This window comes from Carassius carassius, chromosome 21, assembly GCF_963082965.1.
Source record: "Carassius carassius chromosome 21, fCarCar2.1, whole genome shotgun sequence".
NCBI classification, from domain to species: domain Eukaryota; kingdom Metazoa; phylum Chordata; class Actinopteri; order Cypriniformes; family Cyprinidae; genus Carassius; species Carassius carassius.
The window spans coordinates 13638995-13664832 of record NC_081775.1 but is presented as its reverse complement, the minus strand read 5'-3'; the positions used below and the strand labels follow the sequence as shown (position 1 = coordinate 13664832).

At 42.4% G+C, this 25838-nt stretch overlaps 1 protein-coding gene across 5 annotated transcripts in view; it reads left to right on the top strand.

Annotated features, from left to right (window-relative positions):
• The window catches only part of ep400 (E1A binding protein p400), a 53832-nt gene extending 28275 nt beyond the window's left edge, over positions 1–25557 (top strand). For 3 of the 5 annotated variants that reach the window (XM_059503388.1, XM_059503391.1, XM_059503390.1), the window contains 31 exons: positions 5646–5846; positions 6686–6847; positions 6989–7135; positions 8775–8860; positions 8949–9244; positions 9330–9532; positions 11967–12136; positions 12288–12484; positions 12567–12678; positions 12825–13118; positions 13471–13545; positions 13638–13772; positions 13858–13902; positions 14150–14300; positions 14401–14636; positions 14725–14898; positions 14992–15042; positions 15118–15254; positions 15355–15411; positions 16134–16212; positions 16322–16492; positions 17446–17491; positions 17583–17695; positions 17882–18062; positions 18221–18366; positions 19522–19731; positions 19815–19992; positions 20670–20812; positions 20913–21059; positions 22288–22341; positions 23951–25557. In XM_059503388.1, coding sequence (XP_059359371.1) covers positions 5646–5846; positions 6686–6847; positions 6989–7135; positions 8775–8860; positions 8949–9244; positions 9330–9532; positions 11967–12136; positions 12288–12484; positions 12567–12678; positions 12825–13118; positions 13471–13545; positions 13638–13772; positions 13858–13902; positions 14150–14300; positions 14401–14636; positions 14725–14898; positions 14992–15042; positions 15118–15254; positions 15355–15411; positions 16134–16212; positions 16322–16492; positions 17446–17491; positions 17583–17695; positions 17882–18062; positions 18221–18366; positions 19522–19731; positions 19815–19992; positions 20670–20812; positions 20913–21059; positions 22288–22341; positions 23951–24268 — 4715 coding nt within the window. In that variant the 3' untranslated portion in view covers positions 24269–25557. The remainder of the gene's footprint in view (positions 1–5645; positions 5847–6685; positions 6848–6988; positions 7136–8774; positions 8861–8948; positions 9245–9329; positions 9533–11966; positions 12137–12287; positions 12485–12566; positions 12679–12824; positions 13119–13470; positions 13546–13637; positions 13773–13857; positions 13903–14149; positions 14301–14400; positions 14637–14724; positions 14899–14991; positions 15043–15117; positions 15255–15354; positions 15412–16133; positions 16213–16321; positions 16493–17445; positions 17492–17582; positions 17696–17881; positions 18063–18220; positions 18367–19521; positions 19732–19814; positions 19993–20669; positions 20813–20912; positions 21060–22287; positions 22342–23950) is intronic. The other 2 variants (XM_059503389.1, XM_059503392.1) reach the window with 2 other exon arrangements.
• The last annotated feature ends 281 nt before the right edge of the window (positions 25558–25838 follow it).

Genomic DNA, 25838 nt, shown 5'->3' with positions numbered 1-25838 from the left:
ACACTAAATTTTCAGTTAAAGGCAGTTCGTCATTAAGCTTGTTAGTGAACTATGGCTGTGTGTAGTAGGCCTAAATTCTGCTCCTCCTGAAAGCATGTGAAAACACCGCATTCAATAACATGTTTTTACTTCATAACTCACTTCATAACTTCAGGCGGGTGTTTGAAATAAATCCTTCTGTGAAATGATGTGGTTTCTTACATAAAATAAGGCACGCAACATATTTCATAGTATTCTAAGCAGTGATAAAGGCAATTAGCATTGCATTATGGATATACTTTATTATAATGAAAATTATATCAGATAAACCATATATTTGCCGTAGTCGTGTCTTTATTAGTCATGTTGAATCAATGAAAGCATTTAAATCATCTCGGTTACATATGTAACCTTGGTTCCCTGAATAGGGAACGAGATGCTGCGGTGACGTCACCGCTATGGGAACACCTTCGGTGTGACGAATGTCTGAAGCCCTATACCATCCCGCCAATCCTATTGGCCAAATAGCGCGTGGCACCGCCCATGCATGCGTACGCATATATATACCTGGTGCCGTGCGCCATTTCACTCAGATTTCATGACTGAAGAAGAATGCTATCAAGGTACGGCACGGCCAGAACCGCAGCATCTCGTTCCCTATTCAGGGAACCAAGGTTACATACGTAACCGAGATGTTCCCTTTCATAGGTCACTTCAATGCTGCGGTGACGTCACCGCTATGGGAACGCTATACCATCACGCCTGACGTACCTGATAGCTTGGATCCAAGGAAGCAACTGCTCAAACGGAGAGAACCCGGGAGCCAAGAGCCATCCTCACATCCAGACTGTAAGTCTTGATAAAAGTGCTCGGTGAGGACCAGCCTGCCGCAGCACAGATAACATCCATAGAAGATCCACTGAGAAAGGCTTGAGAAGAAGCCACTGCTCTCGTGGAATGACCTTTTACTCCTAAGGGCGAAGCGAGCCCGCGCGCCTCATAGGCTAAATATATTGCCTCCACCAGCCAATGGGACATGCGTTGTTTGTAACCGCATGGCCTTTATTCCTTTGTCCAAACAGACAACAGCTGGTCAGACTCAACCATGGGGCAGTACGATCCAAATAAGTCTTAAGCTCTCACAGGGCAAGACTTAGATCTTCAGACTTCGCCACAGCAGGGGAAAAAGCCTCCAGGACCACCTGCTGAAAGCGAAAGAGATAGATGCGACCTAGGGACATAATTAGGCCTTGGTCACAACAACACTTCCACAGAGTCTGTGCTATAAAGTCAGGATTTATCCGGAACAAATTCCAAGGGCTCAAACAGATGCCCTGATAAACCATGCAACACAATGGAAAATCCATGAAGGAACTCGCACGGGGCGGAAAAGGCCTCCGCCGTCGCGCACCCTGTATGAACGGGAAACAGTGGATGACGGCCCACTGAGGCACCATTTATATATTCGTGGTAATCTGAATGGCTGCCACGTAAACCTTAGGGTAGCTGGTGTCACTCCATCCGAAAAATGTTCCTGAAGGAACTCCAGTACTGACGCCACTGGGCAGTAAACTGGATCCATATTATGAGTTTCACACCAGGCCATAAACTGTCTCCACTTGAAAGCATATAAGCGTCTCGTAGAAGCTGCTCTAGAATTCAGTATAGTCTTGGTAGTTTCAGCCACCAGCAGCAGCTGTTCCACCCTGTCCACCCGTATTCTGCATAATACCGCCGAAATCAGACAGATTGGGGGAAAACGCATACAAACTGGTCCTGGGCCAGTTGTGGGCTAATGCATCCAAGCCCAGGGGTGCTGGAGGGCATAGGGAGAACCAAAGCGGGTAATGCGTAGTCGTGTTTGACGCAAACAAAACCACTTCGCTTCCCCGAAAATCTGCCATAGGAGACTACCGTTTGGGGGTGCAATCCCCACTCCGCTTGCTCCAGAGTGTGCCTGGATAGCAAATTCGCTCCAAAGTCCAACGTCCGGGGACACGAACAGCTCGGATCGATAGAATTTAGTTCTGAAACCAAAAAACATGTTTCGCCAGCCTGCACAGGGGGCGAGAGCATAATCCTCTCTGATGATTCAGATATGACACGACCGCTGTGTTGTCTGATCTGAGCAGCACATGACGGCCGATCAGCAGATTCGAGAAATACTGGAGAGCCAGAAAAACAGCCAGTAATTCCAACCTGTTTATGTGCCAACTCCCTTGACAAACAGCTCCCCAGTCGGTCAAAGACGCATCCGTCGTGACAGTCTCTCGGGAAGCGCAAATCCCCAGCCGGACTCCAGTCAGGAGAATTCGCCGTGTCACCGGAATCGTCCGATGCGGAGACAACGGAGTGAAACATTCCATGCGTAAGCCCAGGCTGTTAAATGATTCAGCACAAGATCCCCATGAGAGTGTGCTTGAGTCTGCGATTGCGCTAAACACCAGCCAATCGCCTAAAATAGTTCAAACACGAACGCCCTGGGGCCGCAACGGGGCCAGAGATCCATCCATGCACTTTGAGAAGTACTGATACGCTTTGCTCTCTAAAGCGAATCTGAGGAACTTCCTGAGTCTCCTGATGATCATCAAAATCTTGAATTTCCTCAGCCTGAGTGCAAGATTCAGATGGTGTAAATCCAGAATGGGTCGTAATCCGCCGTGTTTTTTTTTTTTTTTTTTTTTTTTTTTTAATGACCGCTGTAAAAAACCCCGCCTCCATCTGAGAGGGGTGTACTTCCTCTATAGCCCCTTTGCTCAGCAGAGTTGACATCTCCTGTCGTAGCACCGCTATTTCCATCGGCTTCGCCGCCGTGGAAAGAATTCTGCGGAAAGGAGGCGGGCCTTATTGAAACTGAATGGTGTATCCGTGACAAATCGTGCGTAACACCCATAGAGAAATGTCGGGCAAGCGATCACACACGGCCCGAGACCATACTAGCGGTCTCAAAATTTCCGCTTCCTGCAACGCTGTCATACATGTTAAAATGTCCGGGCAGGAAAAGCTTGTGGCGTTCGTGCACAGGGGAAGTGTATGTATAAGAGCCGTTGCGTCTCGTTGTGTATAATCCTGAAACGTGTCCACGACAGGAATTAGGCCAACAGATTGAACATCGGGCTCTGCCGCTAGCGAAAAACGGCGGCTGTGCGAGCCTTCATAAATGGGTCGTCTGTGCAGGACCCTTGAATCGCCCCTCGATTTCTGAAAGCTGGATTGCGCAGAGTGTCTGAGGGAACGCTTGGCATTACAGCTCAATCCAATGCTGCTCGAAGCACCGTTTGCTGCGAGGCAGACAATGTAGAGTGTGTGGGGACTGCAGTGAGAGGGTTAGATGTGCATAGCAATCCACCAGCACTCTCTGGTTGAGGGCACAGTCCCTGGCAAACATCAAGGAAAACGCATGCGTCAAACTCGCTGCGTTTCGTTGTGTATAATCCTGAAGCGTATCCACGGCAGGATTTAATCCAACAAGATAAACATCGGGCCACGCTGCTAGCGAGAACACGGCAGCTGTGTGAGCCGTCATACACTGGCCATCTTTGCCAGCCTCCGCACCGTCCCTCAAACTCTGAAGGCTGAATTGTGCAGAGTGTCTGAGGGGGCGCGCGAATGAGAGCTCAGTTCAATGACGCTCGAGGTGCCCTTGCTGCGAGACAGCCAATGTTAGAGAACATGAAGGAAACGCATGCATCAAACTCGCTGCGTTTCGTTGTGTATAATCCTGAAGCGTATCCACGGCAGGATTTAATCGAACCACGCCGCTAGCGAGAACGCGGTGGCTGTGTGAATGGTCATACGCTGGCCATCTTTGCCAGCCTCCGCGCCGTCCCTCAAACTCTGAAGGCTGGATTATGCAGAGTGCCTGAGGGGGCGCGCGAATGATAGCTCAGTTCAATGACGCCGAGGTGTCTTTGCTGCGAGACAGTCAATGTTAGAGAACATGAAGGAAACGCATGCATCAAACTCGCTGCGTTTCGTTGTGTATAATCCTGAAGCGTATCCACGGCAGGATTTAATCCAACAAGATAAACATCGGGCCACGCCGCTAGCGAGAACGCGGCGGCCGTGTGAACCGTCATCCGCTGGCCATCTTTGCCAGCCTCCGCGCCGTCCCTCAAACTCTGAAGGCTGGATTGTGCAGAGTGTCTGAGGGGGCGCTCAAATGATAGCTCAGTTAAATGACGCTTGAGGTGCCCTTGCTGCGAGACAGTCAAATGTTAGAGTGTGGAAACTGCAGTGAGAGGCTTAGATGTGCATTAGCAATCCAACAGCGCTCTCTGGAGGCGGGCACAGTCCTTGGCAAACATGAAGGAAAAACGCATGCGTCACATTCGCTGCGTTTCGTTGTGTATAATCCTGAAGCGTATCCACGGCAGGATTTAATCCAACAAGATAAACATCGGGCCGCGCCGCTAGCGAGAACGCGGCGGCTGTGTGAATCGTCATACGCTGGCCATATTTGCCAGCCTCCGCGGCGTCCCTCAAACTCTGAAGGCTGGATTGTGCAGAGTGTCTGAGGGGGGCGCGAATGATAGCTCCGTTCAATGACGCTCGAGGTGCCTTTGCTGCGAGACAGTCAAAGTTAGAGTATGGGGACTGCAGTGAGAGGGTAGATGTGCATTAGCAGTCTAACAGCACTCTCAGTGAAGGGCATAGTCCCTGGTATATTAACATGAAGAAAAGCGTGTGCGTCAAACTCGCTGCGTTTCGTTGTATATAATCCTGAAGCGTATCCACGGCAGGATTCAATCCAACAAGATAACATCGGGCCAAGCCGCTAGCGAAAACGCGGCAGCTGTGTGAGCCGTAATCCACCATTTGAAGAGCAAAAACTGTTGATTAACGCGCTCGAGTGGGGGAGAGCGAGCACATGGAACTCCAGTGCATCACTGTATTCATAGTCAAGCCGCACATATCGCCCCTAACCAACACCTCGTGCGGGGCCTCGGCGACCGCAGAAGCGAAACGGTGGGGGTTAGACGCGAGGCGACTTAAGAAATACACTCCAGAGTGCGGATACTTCCTATTGGCGTAGTGCACAGGGGAAGTGTATGCATATTTTACTGTAGCCATAGGCTATCAAGGAGAGAACCTGTAGAGATGCTGCAACGAACCTCTCATAAGTGCCTCCTCGTGATAACCCATCATACGGCTCCTACCTTTCGTTGACTCATCGCGTCCGTGGAGAGGAGTATACTGCTCGTAGATGATCGCTGAGAACGCGAGATAATAGGGCACAGAAGATTCGCTTCGTACTGAAGGAATGAAATCTGAGTGAAATGGCGCGCGGCACCAGGTATATATATGCGTACGCATGCATGGGCGGTGCCACGCGCTATTTGGCCAATAGGATTGGCGGGATGGTATAGGGCTTCAGACATTCGTCACACCGAAGGTGTTCCCATAGCGGTGACGTCACCGCAGCATTGAAGTGACCTATGAAAGGGAACTTCTGTTTATTTAGCAACCACCAGGTTTCTTCAGCAGGGTGTATTTGGAGTTTCCACGCAAGAGCGCCCCCTGGCTTTCGGAATGGAGATTTACTACTGATCACAGAACCGTGCTTCACTGACCAGATACGCATGACAATCACAGCTTTAGTCTAATCGCGATTTCGATTTGTCGTGCAGCCCTAATTCAGACTGTTAACTCGTCTTCCTCTTTAGCCTCCACAATCAGCAGCTCATCAGGATCACTCTTAACAAGAGCCACCCCTAACCCCCCTTCTACCCCTCTGGCTCTGGGTGTGACAGGGGTCACCACTATGTCTGCTGTGGCCCCCCATGCCACTGCCGCCCACCCCCTCCAACCCAGTTTGGTACCCCAGAGGCTGGTGCTCAGCTCCCAGGCCCAGGCACGCTTGCCTAGTAAGTGGCCTCATCGTCACTCACTGCAGATGGGCCTTCTCCTTTGTGCCCTCTGCCTTGTGCGCCTGTTTCCTGCACAGCAGTATACGACCTCCGTGAAGATCAGAGACTACAGTATGGCTCTGCTGAAGTGGGCTAACATGCATACAGACTTCCACCAAAGAAACTAATGGTGATACTCAGCTCAAATTCAGCCAAATTGACACCATAAAGTTGGCATATTTCCAGTCTGATTTGAAGTGCAGAACATCTTCAGCAGATGACCTATAGTGGTTTCTTTCCTCACCCTTCACAAACAAGCATGAACCCTCCAGAAATTTCTCCGGACTGAACCTGCTGCCTCCAGTTTATTCACGTCGTCTTTTTTTGACATTTTTTTCTCTTTTTCTTTAATTTTTTCCCTTCTGCATTTTGATGACTAATCCGTTTTTTTGTGCAGTACAGTTGAAGGATGACCCAGAAGCTTTCTAATATGGTTTTGCCTCCCTATCTTTTCAGTGCAGCTTTTCTTCAGTTGTCCTTCTGTGGGTGTAAAGAGCGTCAAGCTTGTGGGCCCTGCTCCCCATGTCACATGTAACCATTGTTACATGGAAAACCTTTTATACAAGCAAAGATTTTCTCCCACTTTGTTTTGCTCCGCTTAACGAATCAGTCTGGTTTCAGGTGGTTTGTTTTATGTTTTTTGTTTGAGGAAAAAGTGTAATTCTTCCTGTTTAACACACCGTGGTTGTGCATGTCCCTTTCCGTTCTCACCCCGAAACTAACTGAAAAATGTTTTTTCTTTCTCAGAGATAAATGGTCAGCCACTATCATTTAACATTAGCTGTTTTCTACTGAAGGTGGAGATGTAGTGAAGGTTACTCAGTTGGTTGGGCAGGGTCGTATCACTCAGCCAGAGACCCCTGTGACCCTGCAGTTCCAGGGCAATAAGTTCACTTTGTCTCCGAGTCAGCTGCGGCAGCTCACCACCGGCCAGCCTCTGCAGCTCCAAGGAACACTCGGTAAGGTCCAGCCCATATTCATCCTCTCTCTGTCTCATTTCACTTCCATATTTCACTTGTGTCAGCTGTTTTTATGTGTGTTCAGTAAATCCTCATTATATGGCTTATTGTGATGCTTATACGTTTATGTGTCTGCTTTAGGCAACATCTTGCAGATTGTGTCTGCCCCCGGACAGACTCTTCTCAGGCCACAGGGGCCGCCCATGGTGATGCCTAATGTACCCCAGGCTGTACCTGTACAGAACTCCTCAGGCACGCCGCCCAATTCCACCTCCACACCCCAGCAAGGTAAGGCACTGCTCTGTCCTGAAGCTGATTGATATTTTCATTAGTGATCAATCGTCACCTATTCACAGTCAGGGATAATTCACCCAGAAATTAACATTCTGTCATTAATTACTCACCCTCATGTTGTTCCAAGACCTTTTTTTTTCATCTTCTGAACACAAATTAATATATTTTTGATGAAATCTGAGAGCTTCTGACCCTGCATAGACATAAACGCAACTACCATGTTCAAAGCCTAGAAAGTTAGTTAAGACATTATTAAAATAATCCATGTGACATCAGACGTTTAACCGTAATGTTTGGAAGCTACAAAAATATCTTTAAGGGTTAGTTCTTCCAAAAATGAAAATTAGCCTGTTTTTTACTCGCCCTTAAGCCATCCTAGGTGTATATGACTTTCTTCTTTCAGACAAATCCAATCCGAGTTATATTAAAATTGACCTGGCACTTATAAGCTCTATCATTGCAGTGGGTGTAAATCACCCGTTTAAATGATTCTGTTCAATCACAATGACACACTTATTAAAACTGACTTCCTGCCACCTGCTGGCAGTTTTAATTTCACCTTTAAAGTTTATTTTTATTATTTAAAAAATTTTAAATAACAGTATTCAATGTTTTATGTTTAAAATATCAAAACATTATTCATGTATTTGTTATTGCAGGTTAAATGCATTCATATTCTGCACTAAACAGTAGTGTGTAAATGCATCTAAATGCCACTTCAGATGCAGCATCTGTGTTTCCTCTGCAATGCAGATTAATTTTATTGATATTGATTTCATTTGCTTGGTAACTGCCCAAAGTTTGTATTATTCTAATTCACTGATTAAATGTAAGAATTTGACTTAAAAAACTGTGCACATTTTTACAAAATGGCTTTATAAAGGTAAAAATGCCCATAATAGGTGAAAATCTATTTAAACTTATTAGGAAAGATGAATTAATTAACTATCAGTATGAACTGACCAACAGCACAGAATATGAAGAATATCAAAAATTGTCCTTAAGGTACGAGCATAATAACACAATCAGCAAAACATCGTCTTATCATTAACGATAAAAACCCAAAAAATATTGAGATATTGGACCCCATGTAGGCTAGGACCTATTTGCTACTTGGTTGTACCTGCTTGTTTTCAGTCTTTGTTTTTTCATTATAGAAATTATGAGTTGCAATATATTACAATAATTTAACATTAATGATATTTGATTTGATTTCAAAAGATTTAAGGTAAAAGGTATAAGATTTTAAGTATGTTCTTCAGGGTTTACATACTTAATTCCTAATAAAAGGAATACTTTTTTTTTTTTTTTTTACTAATAAACATTTCTCTCTTTCTACCTAATTAAATATTTTAGAGCTTGGCTTAGCTAGCCAAAATTATATATTTATTATAGAAATTAAAATAACTTTTAAGATTTTATTTTATAATCATTTTTTAAATCTAGAAATAACACTTTCAAAATTTCAGTCTATTGTCTTTCAAGACCATGGGTCCCCTTAAAATTCTGCTAAGGCCCCCTAGTGGTTTTCCGCCCTCTGGTTGAGAACTATTAACCCAAGTATGTGATGTTCTAATGCTGTCTTAGTGAACTCAAACTTAAGTTTCTATGTTTCTGTTTGTTTCCATTAAAGCAACCACCATGGCAAGCACCACAGTCACTCAAGCTACCACAGACATGGGAACAAACGCTAAACACTCAACAAACACCACGACACAGGTAGGTGATTTTGAAAGACATGTTGAAGGAATTGATGAAGTCAATCAAATAGTTCTGGAATCTGAGCCTTGTCTTTGTGTCGAATTAGGATTCAATCGAGGAAAGGAACAGGCAGCTGAAAGAGCGTCTGGCTACTTTATTTCATGCCAATGTATGGCGGTCCTCACGCTCTGTGATGTATGGTTCTGACCTGATCAAGACCTGCTCCGTTTATGAGGGACACCCTCCACCAGCCTTCCCTGCACCCCAGCACTCCCGCTGGTCCTGGGTCGGCAGAGACAGCTGTATTAGGGCTCAGCGGACATGTGTGTCCACGGTGGCCCCACTCCGCTCAGCGATTCTCTCCAACACGGAGCAGGAGGCAGCAGGCACCTTGTTGAAGAGGTCTGGATTTGACCATGAACTTCTTGCCATGAAAGCAGTTTTGTGAGATTTTTGTGATCTAATGCTGTTTCCTGTTATATTAAAGGTTCTCCTGCATACTTCCTGCTGCTGTGGCCCCTCCCCCTCAGCTGTATGCATCCAATCCTCCACCATCTTACAGCTTAGCACAAAAATCATTCAGGCGACAGCTACAGGAAGTGTCCGCTCCACACAACGCAGAGATCCATAACTTAGCCTGTCCTCCTGTTGTCAGATTCCCTGATGTACACATGTTGGAGATGGATTCAGGTGAGCTCCACAACAGCACCTCAGCTCTGTTACATTCAGATTTAAATTTCACAAATATTACTGATATTCAGTTAAGCGCACTTGTATGTTTCCCAATATGGTATCCTCTATCCATCATAGAGCTACGATTCTGTCCTTTACAGTACCATTCAGAAATTTGTGGTTGGTAAGATTTTTAAATATTTTTAATGTAATATTTTATATACTTTGTACTAAAATGTTATGTTTTAGATTTTTTTTAAATGTCTCTATTTGGCATGGACACATTAAATTGATTAAAATCACACTAAAGATCCTTTTATTTAATTTTTTTGAGCTTTCTATTCATCAAAAAAATCCAGCCAAAAATGTAATGTCAAAAATTATGGTTTTCACAAAAATATGAAGCTGTTTATTGATTATTATTATTAATGTTTTCCACTTTGATAATAATAATTTAAAAATTCCAAATCAGCATATTAGAGTGATTTCTGAAGTGGCACTGATGTTGAAAATTCAGCTTTTTCATCACATAAATTATCCTTTAAAATATATTAAAATAAAAAAAGTTATTTTAAACTAATACAATTTCACAATGTTAAAAATAATAATAATAATTACTAACCCCAAACTTTTGAATGGAAATGTATGTTTGTATAATTGTCGGCTTTATAATTTATAAATATCAATAAAAAGTATAAAGCAGCTTTTAAAAGTTGTTCTGGTCAAGAATTGTCCATGTACAGTCGTGGCCAAAAGTTTTGAGAATTACATAAATATTGGAAATTGGAAAAGTTGCTGCTTAAGTTTTTATAATAGCAATTTGCATATACTCCAGAATGTTATGAAGAGTGATCAGATGAATTGCATAGTCCTTCTTTGCCATGAAAATTAACTTAATCCCAAAAACTGCATTTCATTGCTGTCATTAAAGGACCTGCTGAGATCATTTCAGTAATCATCTTGTTAACTCAGGTGAGAATGTTGACGAGCACAAGGCCAGAGATCATTATGTCAGGCTGATTGGGTTAGAATGGCAGACTTGACATGTTAAAAGGAGGGTGATGCTTGAAATCATTGTTCTTCCATTGTTAACCATGGTGACCTGCAAAGAAACGCGTGCAGCCATCATTGCGTTGCATAAAAATGGCTTCACAGGCAAGGATATTGTGGCTACTAAGATTGCACCTAAATCAACAATTTATAGGATCATCAAGAACTTCAAGGAAAGAAGTTCAATTCTTGTAAAGAAGGCTTCAGGGCATCCAAGAAAGTCCAGCAAGCGCCAGGATCGTCTCCTAAAGAGGATTTAGCTGCGGGATCGGAGTGCCACCAGTGCAGAGCTTGCTCAGGAATGGCAGCAGGCAGGTGTGAGCACATCTGCACGCACAGTGAGGCCAAGACTTTTGGAAGATGGCCTGGTGTCAAGAAGGGCAGCAAAGAAGCCACTTCTCTCCAAAAAAACATCAGGGACAGATTGATCTTCTGCAGAAAGTATAGTGAATAGACTGCTGAGGACTGGGGCAAAGTCATATTCTCTGATGAAGCCCCTTTCCGATTGTTTGGGGCATCTGGAAAAAGGCTTGTCCGGAGAAGAAAAGGTGAGCGCTACCATCAGTCCTGTGTCATGCCAACAGTAAAGCATCCTGACACCATTCATGTGTGGGGTTGCTTCTCATCCAAGGGAGTGGGTTCACTCACAATTCTTCCCAAAAACACAGCCATGAATAAAGAATGGTACCAAAACACCCTCCAACAGCAACTTCTTCCAACAATCCAACAACAGTTTGGTGAAGAACAATGCATTTTCCAGCAGGATGGAGCACCGTGCCATAAGGCAAAAGTGATAACTAAGTGGCTCGGGGACCAGAATGTTGAAATTTTGGGTCCATGGCCTGGAAACTCCCCAGATCTTAATCCCATTGAGAACTTGTGGTCAATCCTCAAGAGGCGGGTGGACAAACAAAAACCCACTAATTCTTACAAACTCCAAGAAGTGATTATGAAAGAATGGGTTGCTATCAGTCAGGATTTGGACCAGAAGTTGATTGAGAGCATGCCCAGTCGAATTGCAGAGGTCCTGAAAAAGAAGGGCCAACACTGCAAATACTGACTCTTTGCATAAATGTCATGTAATTGTCGATAAAAGCCTTTGAAACGTATGAAGCGCTTGTAATTATATTTCAGTACATCACAGAAACAACTGAAACAAAGATCTAAAAGCAGTTTAGCAGCAAACTTTTTGAAAACTATTATTTATGTAATTCTCAAAACTTTTGGCCACGACTGTACATTCCCCTTCCTGTCTGAGTTGGATAATATCACAACAATGGAATGCCGTTGTAAAATAATAATAAAAACAATTTAACAAGGCAATCAGAGTTTCCAACCGGCTGTAAAAAAGTACTTAATAAAACTGGTTTAATGGTATAAATTTTGGTGTTTCTGTTTGCAGGAAAACTGGAGGCGCTGTCTATACTGCTGCAGAAGCTGAGCGCTGAGAACAGGCGCGTGCTGATCTTCACCCAGATGACAAGCATGCTGGATATACTGGAGGCCTTCTTAGACCATCGTCACCTCACCTATGTACGGCTGGATGAGAGTCTGTCACTAGAGGAGAGACAGGTAAAACGCATGGAGTAACATATTCTCTGTTGCCCTGGCCAAGTCCATGTCCCACTGAGGCTGTGATGGTTTCTGGGTTGTAATTAAAGAAAGTAATGCAGAAAATGCAATACTTAACCCATCTTGTTCCTCACGTCCTGACCACTCTCAGGAGCAGGTCAAGAGGTTTAACCGCAACAGACAGATCTTCTGCACAATCCTGACCAATCGCTGCTGCTCAGCCATGGGCCACGTGTTTGACGCAGATACCATTGTGTTTTACGACACAGACCTAAATCCCAGCATGGACTTGCGCACACAGGAGTGGTGTGACAAGATCGGCCGCTCCAAAGACATCCACATATACAGGTAAGACTGATGGATTCATGAATTGTTTTCGCTTTTCAGGTTTACATTTGTCAGCTTTTTTACTAACGCTGTGCTCTGTCAGGTTGGAGAGCGGAAACTCAATTGAGGAGAAGCTTTTAAAGAATGGCACTAAAGACCTTATACGAGAGGTAGCTGCGCAGGGCATGGATTACACTCTAGCCTTTTTAACACAGGTAAGCGCTCATGCAATCACTGTTACTTTTCACCATTGAGGGCTGTTTCGAAACGAGTTTGCGTTTCAGTAGAGAGCGAGGCAGCTCTCTAGAATTTGGAACAGGGCCCGATGCTCGCATTATAAATATGATCCGGATCTTCACAGCGCACCATTCAAGATTTGTTTGAGGTGGAGGCTGGCTCTGGAGAAAAGGTGGAGGAGTTTGTTGTTCTCCACCAGGAGCCATCCCCGTCCGAATCTATCCCCCCTCATGTGGCCAGACCCTACATCCAGGCCCTGAACACCATCCGAAAGGAAACCCAATATGAAGACGAGGTTGAGGAAACCGAGGTAGACATGAAAAGTGAGAAAGTGGGAGGACAAGAAGAGATGGATGTGGAGGAAGGGGTGAGAGAGGAGGCTTCACAGATAGAGGAGTTGGCGGCAGTCATGGAGCAGGTGAGGTTATTGAAATTTATAGAAAATGTTACATGAAAATGTTGTTTTCGTATGTGGTTTTTATACCATGCAACCATTAACTTTTGGTTTTGTGTTATTTAACATGCAAATGCTGTTCATTTAACTTTATACACTACGGTTATTGAAAAAAAACCGTACAGCTTATAAATCATTTCTTATCAATGTTGAAGACATTAGTCTTCCATGTTTGTGGATATAATAATTTTTTCCCCAGGATTCTTTGATGAATAAAAAGTTCTAAAGAACAGCAATTATATGAAATAAAAATAGTTTGTAACATTATAAATGTCTTTTAGTGTCCATTTTGAAAAATTTCTCCTTGCTTGTCTAGCTGACTCCTATTGAGAGATACGCACTGCACTATCTGGAGTACCTGCATATCAGTGAAGATGAACAGGTTATAAAGGTATGAAACATTTTTACATATTACAATACATGTTATGCCTGCCATGTACAAAATACAGAATGTTTACTTGTCAATGTTTGTGTGAATTGCAGGAGCGCGTAGAAGCTGCTAAGAAAGGCTGGGAGCAGCAGCAGCAACAGAAACTAAAGGTAGAGAAAACGGAGCAAATGATCCTAGAAGATGAGGAGGATCTGTTCACCTACACCAGAGAGGATGCATACAACATGGTACAAATATATTCTAATGTTCTTTTCAGTAGGAAGTGATGTCATGTTGTGTAGATTTGATACCCTGTTCCCTTCCACTTTACAGGAGTATGTGTTCGAGAATGAGGATGGACAAACAGAAATAATGCCTGTAAGTTTAAGACTTGCACATTCCTGAAGAGAATTAAAGGAAGAATTTTGGGTGAATCTCCCAAAAACATGTCTAAATCACATTTTTATATCACTTTTTTTTTCATAATGAGAAAAATAATTTTTATTTAATGTTTATTTTGAAATTGGGGTAAAATTCTTGATGAGTTCGGTTAGAGTCACCCCTATATTTATTTAAAAATGTATGAAAATTGGTTCATAACTCTTACTACTGCTCTTTTCTGTAGCTGTGGACTCCCCCAACTCCTCCACAGGATGATAATGATATCTACATCGACTCTGTAATCTGCCTCATGTATGACTCTGTGCCTATGCCTGAATCCAAACTGCCCCCAGTCTACGTCCGCAAAGAACGCAAGAGACACATTGACCCGTCAGGTAAGACACATCAGGCTCAAGAAACGCTTTTAGTCTGAACTTACTGTGCTTAAACGTATGCTAAATTCTCTCTTTTTCTCTCTCTGCCCCCTCTTGTCAGCTCTGGGACGTAAGAAAAAGAAGGGTCATGGAGAATCAGTGATTCCTCCACGCTCTCTCTTCGATAAGGCCAGTCTTCTCAAAGTAAGGCGGGAGGGTAAAGACCAGAAGAAGAACTTCTCTCTGAAGCAACAGGCTCCTTTTGCCAAACCGCTGCCCTCACTGCTCAAACCAGCCATGGAGGCTGGGCAGGACAACCCTGAGTGGCTCATCAGTGAGGACTGGGCCCTGCTACAGGTACTAAGTCCGTCACACTATTGCATTATCACTGCCTATGTTTAACTGCACAGTTGTTGTAATTCTGCCTTTTTCTCTGTGTTCACAGGCTGTGAAGCAGTTACTGGAACTTCCTCTAAACCTGACCATCGTGTCTCCAGCACACACTCCTAACTGGGACCTAGTGAGCGACGTGGTCAACTCCTGTAGCAGAGTTTACCGCTCGCCAAAGCAATGCCGTAACCGCTATGAGAATGTCATCATTCCCAGAGAGGAGGGCAAAGTGAGTGATTGTACCAGTATCATGTGGTTTTGAATTCTTTTTTTTTTTTTTCAACATTTTCCTTGTGACGTAATTATACAAACTGTCCTGCAGCTAATATATGAAGCTAACCCTAAGAAGAACAAGACCAAGAGCATTTATAAGGTATTTAAAAAAAATAAAAATAATTCATTACATATTATTAGCTGTTTCCTTGGTAACAGTTTTTTTTTTGTTCAGTCTAAGAATAGTCGTCCTCTGCGCACGTGTCAGATCTACACACAGGATGACAATGCCACCCAGATCCAGCTGTACAACAACCGCTTTGAGCTGATGAAAATCATTGCTAGCAAGAGGAGCCCACCAATAAGACCACTGTATGTGCAGGCAGCGTCCAACACACAAACATTGCATTTATATTCTTCCAGAATGCTTTCATCAAAGCAAAAATATAATTTTTGGTGTTTTTGTTTCTAGACTGGGCATGAATCCATTCCAGAAGAATCCTAAGCATGCCTCTGTGCTGGCTGAGAGGTACTGACTCTTGATGTGTTACAAAAAAGCCCTGAAGTGAACATATATGTCGCACGTGCTATGAAAAAAAAAAATGAATAAATGTACCACTGTAGCACATATTTTTTTTCACATACAGTTTTGCATGTTCATAACTCAGCCACTGAAGTGACTTCGTTGTGCTTGTTTGTGTGTATGTGACATTGATTATACTTGGTAGTTATGGGTGTGTGGTAATATATTTTTGATCGTGGATGATTAAAACGTCTCCACGATCTGCTTTTAAAGAAATATTGTAGTATCGTGATATAGCGCACATTCTTTTAGATGCAGTTCTGGAGCATCCACCTCAGTATACTGTACAATGCGACATACGTTCACATCAAATGTTAACTCGGCAGTAGAGTTACACTCACAGGACACTGCACTTTTGTGCAATCACAAAAGTACATTATTTGCAGCTGCTTAAACATTTAATTCACATGCTGTTCTGACATGTGCTTTTTCGGAGTGCATATAGCCTACACATAAACTCCAATACTTGTTTTTTTTTTCAGACATTTTGTTTTTGGTACAGCCCTGTGATTCCAATATTAGCCAGCTTGGAAATTCATCATAAAAAAAAACTTTTACTGATACAATCTATCAATATATTGTAGATCTTTAGTCACATTTGATATTAATTTGTGGTTAAACAGCATTCATTCTTTTGTATTCATTCTTTCTTTCTTTTGTGATTTTAGCGGGATAAGCTACGACAAGCCTCTGCCTCCTATCCAGGTTGCCTCTCAGAGAGCTGAGAGAATCGCTAAAGAGAAGAAGGTGAGATAAATGTATAATAAAGTTTTTTTTTTTTTGTTTTTTTTTTGCATTTTTATTTATTTATTATATTGAACTCTTCTCTGTTTTCCTCAATCATCTGCTGCCATAGGCACTAGCCGAACAGCAGAAGGCTCAGCAACAACAGCAGCAGACTACAGGAGCCACCCAGCCTCAGGGAGCTGCTGCCCAGCCTCAAGCCCAGCCACAGGCCACTGCAGCGGCAGGAGTGCCCCAGCCCAACCAATCCGGAGCAGCAGCAGTCCCCAACACCGCTGTACTGGTTAGACTCCTTTAGTACTGCATGTTTATTATCACACTGGACTTTACGTCCACCTGTATTTAGCTCTACATTACCCAAGATGAAAGTCTAACTCATTTCTATGTTACACTTTTATTATTCATGTATACACAACTGTTCCAAAGTTTGGGTTCAGAAAGATTTTTGAAAATGTTTTTGAAAGAGGTCTCTTATGCTCTTAAGACCATGTTTATTTGACCAAAAAATACAGTAAAAGCACTTATAATGTGAAGTAATATAGTTTAAATGGTAATATTACAATTTATAAATTGTGGATTTATTTATATAATGTGTGATTTGTCAGCCATTACTCCAGTCTTAAGTAGGTGCGTTTACATGGACACTTTTTGCTTCCATCGAAATGAATTAATTCTGATTGACGAATCCGAATGTAGTGTTTACATGAACGGTAAATAAAGTGATCGGGTTGACGTGGGCGTTTACATGTCACAAGCTTCTGATCGGATTTACTCTTTTGACATGCGCACACTGCATGAATGAGTTTCCCGCTGCTGTTTTAAAAAGCACACGTTATATTTATCTACTTCGGGTCCTAATTAGGCGACGACCAGCACATGAACTGTTGTGCTGCTTAACTTTACTTTAGCAAAAAAAAAAAATAGTAGTAAAAGTGCCTCTTCCCGCACTCAAAACTAGATGTCTGTTGATGAGAGTCTTAAACGAGGACTGGAGGGACGTGGTCGTGTTCCACTTCACATACACTGAGTGAAAGGGGAGTTTTATAATGACAGGACACTTATTTATGTAATTTTGATCAGTTTGTGTATTAAACTAATATTTAATACACATTAACGTATTCATTTCAGTAGAAAAAAAAAATCTTACTGACCCCACATTTTAAACAATGACGTATTATACAGTAAGGTATAAGGCTATATGATGTTGATCTTATTTGAATTTTGTTGATTTTCAAGACTGGAGCTATCAAGACCGCTGCAGTGGGCACAAGCATCCAGCCAGGTATTATCTCATTACATTACTTTTACCTGTACTTGTTGTGAGTCCTGTTAATTTAAGTGCTGATCTATGTATATTTCTGTTTACACTTCAGCAACAGCTACAGTAAGTGGAAATGTGATTGTAAACACTGTGGCTGGAGTTCCTCCTGGTCAGTTCCAGGCGAACAAACGTCTGGTGTCTCCTGTCATACCTGGAGCCCTGCCTGTGAGTTCTGATCTAGATTTGCAGCCGATTTGATTGGTCACAGCAGTGCCTGCAGTGTGACATGATGTCCACATTGAAAGTGTAGAATACAAAATATATTCAGTTTGATTTGGTATTTTGTTGTAAAATTGCTTTTCAACTGATTTGTCCTGTTTATGTGTGTTAAATATTTGTTTCCCCAAACAGACGGCAGGAACTGCCACGGCTCAGGTGGTTCACACTCAGCAGAGAGCAGTGCCTGCAACTGCGGCCCCAACAGAGGTTGTTGCCATTGCGGCAGGTCAGAGCGTAAGAGCCGTTACCCCAGTGACCGCATCAGCTGTGGTGACTCCTGGTCAGTCCCAAACACGCACGCTGGTGGCTCCAGGTAGACCAAATGCCATCTTTAGAGAAGCCATGCGTGTTTTGGGTTCTCTGGTGGCAAAATCAATTCAGAGAGTCACACTTACGCATTGTTTTTGTGTAATCATATCTAGCTGGATAATCTACCATCATATTCTTAATCCATTATTTTTGCTTCTATAGCTCCCGGTATGCAGTTGTCTCAAGGTAAACCACTCACGCAAGCTCAATTCCAACAATTACAACTCCGACAACAGTTGCAGCAGCAACAGCAACAACAACCGCAGGCTGCATCTCCACAGATCAAAGCAGTAGGAAAGCCACAGCAGGTACACACACTCTTAGTATGTAGGATGCCATATTTGTTTTGCTTTTGCTTATCTATACTGAGGTATTAATTATGGTGAATGATGTCTAAATGCAGTTACAGTATTGCTCAACGTGTTACTCAACCCATGCTTCATGTTGGGTTTTTTTTACATTTCCAGACTTGGCCCTTATGTTTCCAGTTGTAATTAATCATAATTACAGTTAACAGTTGCAGTTGACTGATATGTTGGCCAAAATTTGACATTTTAGCATTACCTGGTCTAGGGTTGGACCGATAGATGATGCCATCATCCATTGCCGATGGCTGATAGACATCACAATGTTGAGCCGGCAAATAGCAGCGTAATAGGTTGATATAGTATCTATGCTGTCTAAGCTGTTAATATTAACAAACAATAAAATAAAAATGGAAAATCACTCACTCGTCTGAACTGAGTAACTTCTGTAGCTTTAATAAGAAGAATTTCTTACTTGAATGTTGCTTTTAAATTCTTTAGAGTAAAGATAAACATGGCAGATTGAGTGCTGCTCACTCAGGATGGGGTCTCCGCTAATATATTAGTGTCTGTCTACAGTGGTGGGTGGGGCTTGTAAAGTGTGATGTCACATTTCACAGATTTTATGAATGGCTTGTTCTGAGACGCTGCTTATGATTTATGGGGATTTCAAAAAAGTATTTTTATAATTACAGGGTGGTTGTGTATACACAGTGCCAACACACATTTATTTTCAAACAACATGTTAAAGTGAATTTTGCATAATGCCATTATTTATCAGCAGCTAAAATAACACTTTCATTTTATTTTGAAAAGAGGCCAAAAACAAAGAAAAAGCTTTTTCAACTAAGCCATTAGTCAGTTGTTCTTTAGAGAGATAAATGCTATTTCATGCATGAGGACTTTACATAAATCATTAGACAAGAGAATGAAAGAATCTTTTGTGAGGTGGCGGTGTTGTCAGAATAGCTTGATCGTAGGTTTAATTAGCAGTGACCTACGAGCCAATCACACCTAAAGAAAACATCCAGTTAAACCACCTGAATCTTAATAAACTCACCACTTCAATGCAGAAAGTCAGTGTAGCTCCCAGGGAGTTTGAAGAATGTAGTGATTAGTAGTCATTTGTAAATATCTGCTTGTCTCTGTTCTCTCCAGGAGTTGTTGAAGAAGCAGAAGCTGCAGATGGCGCAGCAGCAGGTTGCGGCGGTGGTAGCAGCAGCTCAAGGTCAGCAGGCTTCATCTACTCAGCAACCGCAGCAGGTTCACACCACACCGGCGGCTACGTCCAACCCTCAGATAGCGGCAGTCGCTGCGCCCAGAGCAGGAGCTGTGCTTCCTGTCACCAACTTACAGGTGGCCAGACTGGTAAGCACATACATACACACCCAGACTAACCCTTTCACATTCACTTGAATGAACATTAATTCTTTATATGTCTTTTCATTCAGACACGTGTCCAAGCCCCAGGACCCATTCAAGCTCAGCAGGGTCACACCGCTCAGGTGACTCTGACCAAACCACCTCCTGTCGTCTCAGTTCCTGCTGTGGTTTCATCCGCCGGAGTCACTACTCTTCCTGTCACTGTGGCCGGCATTAGCGTTGCCATTGGACAAGCCCAGAAAGCAGGTACATTCTGAAACGAGGAGACTGACGGAAAAAAGGGTTTACGTGGACTAGTCCGTTCAGCTGGACTCTAGCAGTGTTGTTACACATTACACATCTCCTCTGGGATTAAATCTAAATAGATATTAACACAGCATAATAAAAGCGTAACGTAAAAGCCAATTCAAAATGGTTATAAATAATATAATAGTATATTCTGATGAACAAGTCATGGCTTTGAAAGTGCTTATTTTGTACCAATTATTCTGTATATTTGGAATTTAGTGAATGTCAAAGAGTTCACAAGCAGGGCTGCATGATATTTATCAAAATAATATTAAAGCAATATGGCTTTCTGTGATCATCAAATTGCTCAGGCTGTGATTTGATATGCAAGCACTAAACTGGTTTTAAACTTGCTATTTATGCATGTTTAATTAGTCAAAAACAGTGGTCATGTGGCCTATGAATCTCTAATGGATTAGACATTTCACTAACTTATTGTGAAGCACCCTAAACCTAATCAGTTATCAGACAGAGGCTTACTGTAGTGAATGGTGAAAGACTGTTAATTGCAGCATTTCTGACTATAAATCAACAGTGTAGATGCTTGCTTTCTTTACTCGCCTACATCATCTCAGTGTCATTAACAAGCTTTTTGGGGCTCTTGTAGACTGAAGTGTGTGTGTGTTTTTGTGCAGGTGGTCAAGTGGTGACCCACCCGTTCCAGGTGCAGCAGGTTCAGCAGCTGTTGAACAGACAAAAGCAGCAGGCAGCTGCACAAGCCGCTGCAGTCCAGAAGGCAGCACAGCCACAGCAAACACAGGCTGCGGTGCAGCAAAAGGTACCAATCAGCCAGTGTGATTTTATTTTTTAATGAAGCATTATTTGTGTAAATGTGTCTTCAAGCCCTCTCTTCTTTCTCTCTTTATCTCTCTGTTTAGTTGGGCACGCAGCAGGCAACTCATACCACAGCCCAACAGCAGCAGAAAGTATACACCACCACTCCACTTCAGCCTGCCATTAAGACCCAGTTCTTCACCACCTCCATCGGACAGCCACAGAAACCTCCCGCAGCACAGCAGATACAGGTAAGAAGTTAGGCTCTCACAGCCAGCACATCTCTAGCACATGCTTAAGTCCAAAGCCTGACATGTGGTGTGATCTGAATGCAAGTATTGTGATGTAATGTGCCATGTATGTGTGTGAGATATATATCGTCTGCGATTATATCGTAATTGTCATTTTAACGATGTGCAATTTGAAATTATGAAGTTTTATTATTTGAGCATTTTAAAACACCCCTACAGAGTGCACACATATTCAACATGAAGTCTAGACAAGTGCGTGTGCACATTTATAGTGCATTTATAGTACATTTAGAATGATAACAATTCAAGATATGGGGACAGGAAATGTTATTTACATAATTTCATAAAGTTAATCAAGATCACTTTTTTTAATTATTTTTTTGCAACAGTTCAATAAACAAGAAGTTTATTAAATGACGTATGTTTTAGACACAATATTGCCTGTTTTTTCGACAACTAAAATAATTCCAAACATAACCACAACCACAGTGCTGTTTCGCATCTTTGAACAACATGACAGCTTTTCGTTCCTGAATGAATCAAGCATTTAAATGATTTGGTTCAATCGCAATTACGCACTTATCAACGGTGACTTTCTGCCACCTGCTGGTGGTTTAAATTTCACATTTAAAGTTTATTTTTATTATTTATATAATTTCAAATAACAGTATTGAACTTTTGTATGTTTAATGTATCAACACATTATTTATGCATTAGTAACCGCTGGTTAAAGCATTCCATGTCCTTCAGAGCTCCATTAAACAGTGTGTAAATGCATGTAAATGCCAGTTCAGATGCAGCATCTGTGTTTCCTCTGCATTGCAAAGATTAATTTTATTGATACTGATTTAATTTTCTTGGTAACAGCACAAATGTCTTATTCTAATTCACCGATTAAATGACTCAAAAGATAATCATTATTTTAGAAAAAATGTCTTTATGAAGGTAAAATTGCCCATAAAAGGTCTATTTTTAATTATATCCGTGTGAACAGAGCACCACACAGAATATGAAGAATGTCAAAAACTTCAGGAGTCAGCTGTCCACGGCAGTCCTTAGGATGCCAGCACATAACACATGCAAAGTATTGTCTAATTATCGTTAGCGATAAAATATCGAGATGATATATTTCTTTAAATATCGCACACGCCTGGTGCTATGTAGTGCTTTATGTGTGCAGTATTAGTGCCCAGCTCAGCTTTGTAGTGATTTTCCCTTCTGCTTGTAGGTCACTAAGATTCCTCAAATAGTTCAGCAGCAGATCGTATCCTCACCTCAACAGGTAAGTGTTTTAGTGTTGCACCTTGTGTTTGATTGCTTTACATTTATTTGGTGCCTTTTTAGTGAACATGAAGTCAAAAATGTTATTATTTCCTTTATTTGTGTTTGTTTCTGATTTCGGTCCACCACTGAAATGACTTGCCTTTTTTGCTGTTTTTTTTTTTTGTGCAAATAATTAACATAAATACACAAACATAAATGTTTGGGGTCAGTAGGATTTTTTTAAAAGACTTTTATACTTTTATTTGGCAAAGATGCATTAAACTGAACAGAAGATTCAGTAAAGACATTTATTAAAATTAAATTAAAATTAAATTTATGCATTTAGCAGACGCTTTTATCCAAAGCGACTTATAGTGCATTCAGGCTATCAACTTTTACCTGTACATTTATAATGTTACGGAAGATTTCTATTTCAAGTAAATGCTGTTTTCTTTAAATTTTTATTCAAGAAATAATAAAAAAAATGTTTACCTTTCCACAAAAGGATCAAGCAGCACAACTGTTTTATTCACTAATAATAATCATAAATCTCACAAATCAGCATATTAGAATGAAGGATCATGTAAAACTGAAGAATGAAATGATGGCTGCTGAAAATTCAGCTGCACATCACAGCAATAAATTACATTTTTAAAATATATTAAAATAGAAAACTGGGTAACACTTTATTTTAAGGTGTCCTTGTTACATGTTATATGTACTTACTATAATACATACATACATACATCTTCTTCCGCTTATCCGGGGCCGGGTCGCGGGGGCAGCAGTCTAAGCAGAGAACCCCAGACTTCCCTCTCCCTAGACACTTCCTCCAGCTCTTCTGGGGGGACACCGAGGCGTTCCCAGGCCAGCCGGGAGACATAGTCTCTCCAGCGTGTCCTAGGTCTTCCCCGTGGTCTCCTCCCAGTGGGACGCGCCCGGAACACCTTCCCGGGAAGGCGTCCAGGAGGCATCCGGAACAGATGCCCGAGCCCCCTCAGCTGACCCCTCTCGATGTGGAGGAGCAGCGGCTCTACTCTGAGCTCCTCCCGGGTGACTGAGCTTCTCACCCTATCTCTAAGGGATCGCCCAGCCACCCTGCGGAGAAAGCTCATTTCGGCCGCCTGTATCCGGGATCTTGTCCTTTCGGTCATGACCCAAAGCTCATGACCATAGGTGAGAGTAGGAACGTAGATTGACCGGTAAATCGAGAGCTTCGCCTTGCGGCTCAGCTCTTTCTTCACCACGACAGACCGGTACATCGACCGCATTACTGAAGAAGCTGCACCGATCCGTCTGTCAATCTCCCGTTCCATCCTTCCCTCACTCGTGAACAAGACCCCAAGATACTTAAACTCCTCCACTTGAGGCAGGAACTCTCCACCAACCTGAAGAGGGCAAGCCACCCTTTTCCGACTTACTATAATAATAACAATAAATTATGCATAATGACATGTAACCCGAATCCTTACTCTGACCATATAGTAAGTGCATGTAGTTAAATTATATTACTCAGTACTTAAATTCATAATTACATAGTAACAAGGACACCTTAAATTAACTTTTAACCGAAAACAGTTTTTACACTGTAATATTTCACAATATTATTATATATCATGTGTGTATAGATCCAGGCTCAGCCTGGGACAGTGGCCCTGACGCAGGCAGCACCCGCAGCAGGTTCGGCACAGACGCAGGTCATCCCCACAGGCACCGCACAGGTGGTGCAACAGAAGCTCCTCCAGCAGCAGGTTGTTACGGCAGCAGGAGCCTCCCCTCAAATCCAGACCCCACCGCCACACAGTCCGGCCCAGCAGCAGAGCGCCTCCGAGTCTCCAGCGCAGCAGGCCACTGCCGCCCCACAGCCCCAGCAGGGCAAAGGAAACACCCGCACTGGGGCCACCATGCGCTCCAAAACCCCCGCCAAACCCAGCGGTGGCAGCTAGAGAGTGATCTGAGGAGAAGGTACTTGGGCACAACATAGGGCTGTTTTTTTCCCTTCATTTTGTTCGGAAAGACTGGCCCTTTGTAATACAGGATCTCACCGTTGACAGTCTGGATTGATCTTTTTACAGTTTGAAGCAACACTCGTTAACCACGTCTCATGTTAATCAAACATCACTGTATGGCCAATCCGTTTCTTTGTTTTGTTTTTTTTTACAGTTTATTTACTGAAGCTCCTTCCTCTGGAGTCGAGACTGACTTTAAAACAATATGACGGCTCGTTTTCATATTGAACTCTTTACTGAGCCACTAAATGCTTGTACTTTTTCTACCATGCTACGTGCTCTGTTTATAGTGTTTAACGTCATCGCATCTTTAAGGTCATGGATCAGGTGCATTTGGATAACACCAGCCATCAGCTTCATCACTTCATTTGGCGTGCCAGGAACTCTTTTGGCAGGTCATCTCAACATTATTCATAATGTTCAATAAGTCGAATTATATGTGTCCCCCCCAATGTTTTTTTAATAGGTGTGGTGTTGTTGTCCCTTTGCCGTTTGTGTCAGTAAATATCTTTTTATTTAAGCATTTAATGATGATAATCAAGATTAGCAAGACTCTGCGAACCAAACTCAACCTTTTGGGATGTAGAAATGGCAAAGTACCTTTAGTTTGATATATGTGACCCATTCGAAAGTTCCCTCTCTGTAGAAGAATTTAATATATTCGCTTATATCATGACCCCCCCAAAAAAAAATTCTTCTCACCACATACACAAGATCAGCTACATGGATGGATACCATCTAAAAACTGTCAAGTGACGTGTACTTGTGTGTGAAATGTTTGTGTTTAGTGGTACAACAATTCAGAATGTGATTTAACAGTAAATTCATAGAAAACTAGCTGTAGCCAATTCATGGTAGCGGCAGCTGTGCCGAAGCATCGCCCTCCCAACTTTGATTTGGAAGAAATGTCATCGCTGAAATGTCAGAATAGTTCTGAACAATGTCACCATTAGTCAGTTGAGTCAGACCTCAGCTTGGTTGTTAGTGTGTTTACGTTGGCCTGCTATCAGCGATGAACGGACTTAAATCAAGACTTTCCCTCTGTGTATCTAAATCATATAATGTCAGGGCTTTCGGTCATTAATATGTCTTTTTGTATTGATGTTGGGTCAGGAACACATGTAAATAACTCAGGAGGGAGACAACGGCATTTGTATCTGTAAAGTAGTTGTGTATTCATTTAATTTTTTTTTCAGCCTACTTGTATAAAGTGTTATGTTTTTACATATGTCTGGCTTATGCTGTCTTTATTTGTCTGGGTGCGGGTATCGGATTACATTAACTCAGCGGTGCTGCCTGGAGTCCATAGATATGCATTTCTGTACGTCTGTGTGGACTTGCTGAGTGCAGTATGTGTCAGCACACCGACCAACAGGGATTTCAGCAAGACAACGCATTGAATCTCGCCTGCTCAATAAATAAAAAACACTTTTTACTCCAGCAGCAGCTTACAGAAAGATGATCTAGTAGTGACCTAATGAAGGAATGTTTTTTTACTGCAAGGTGA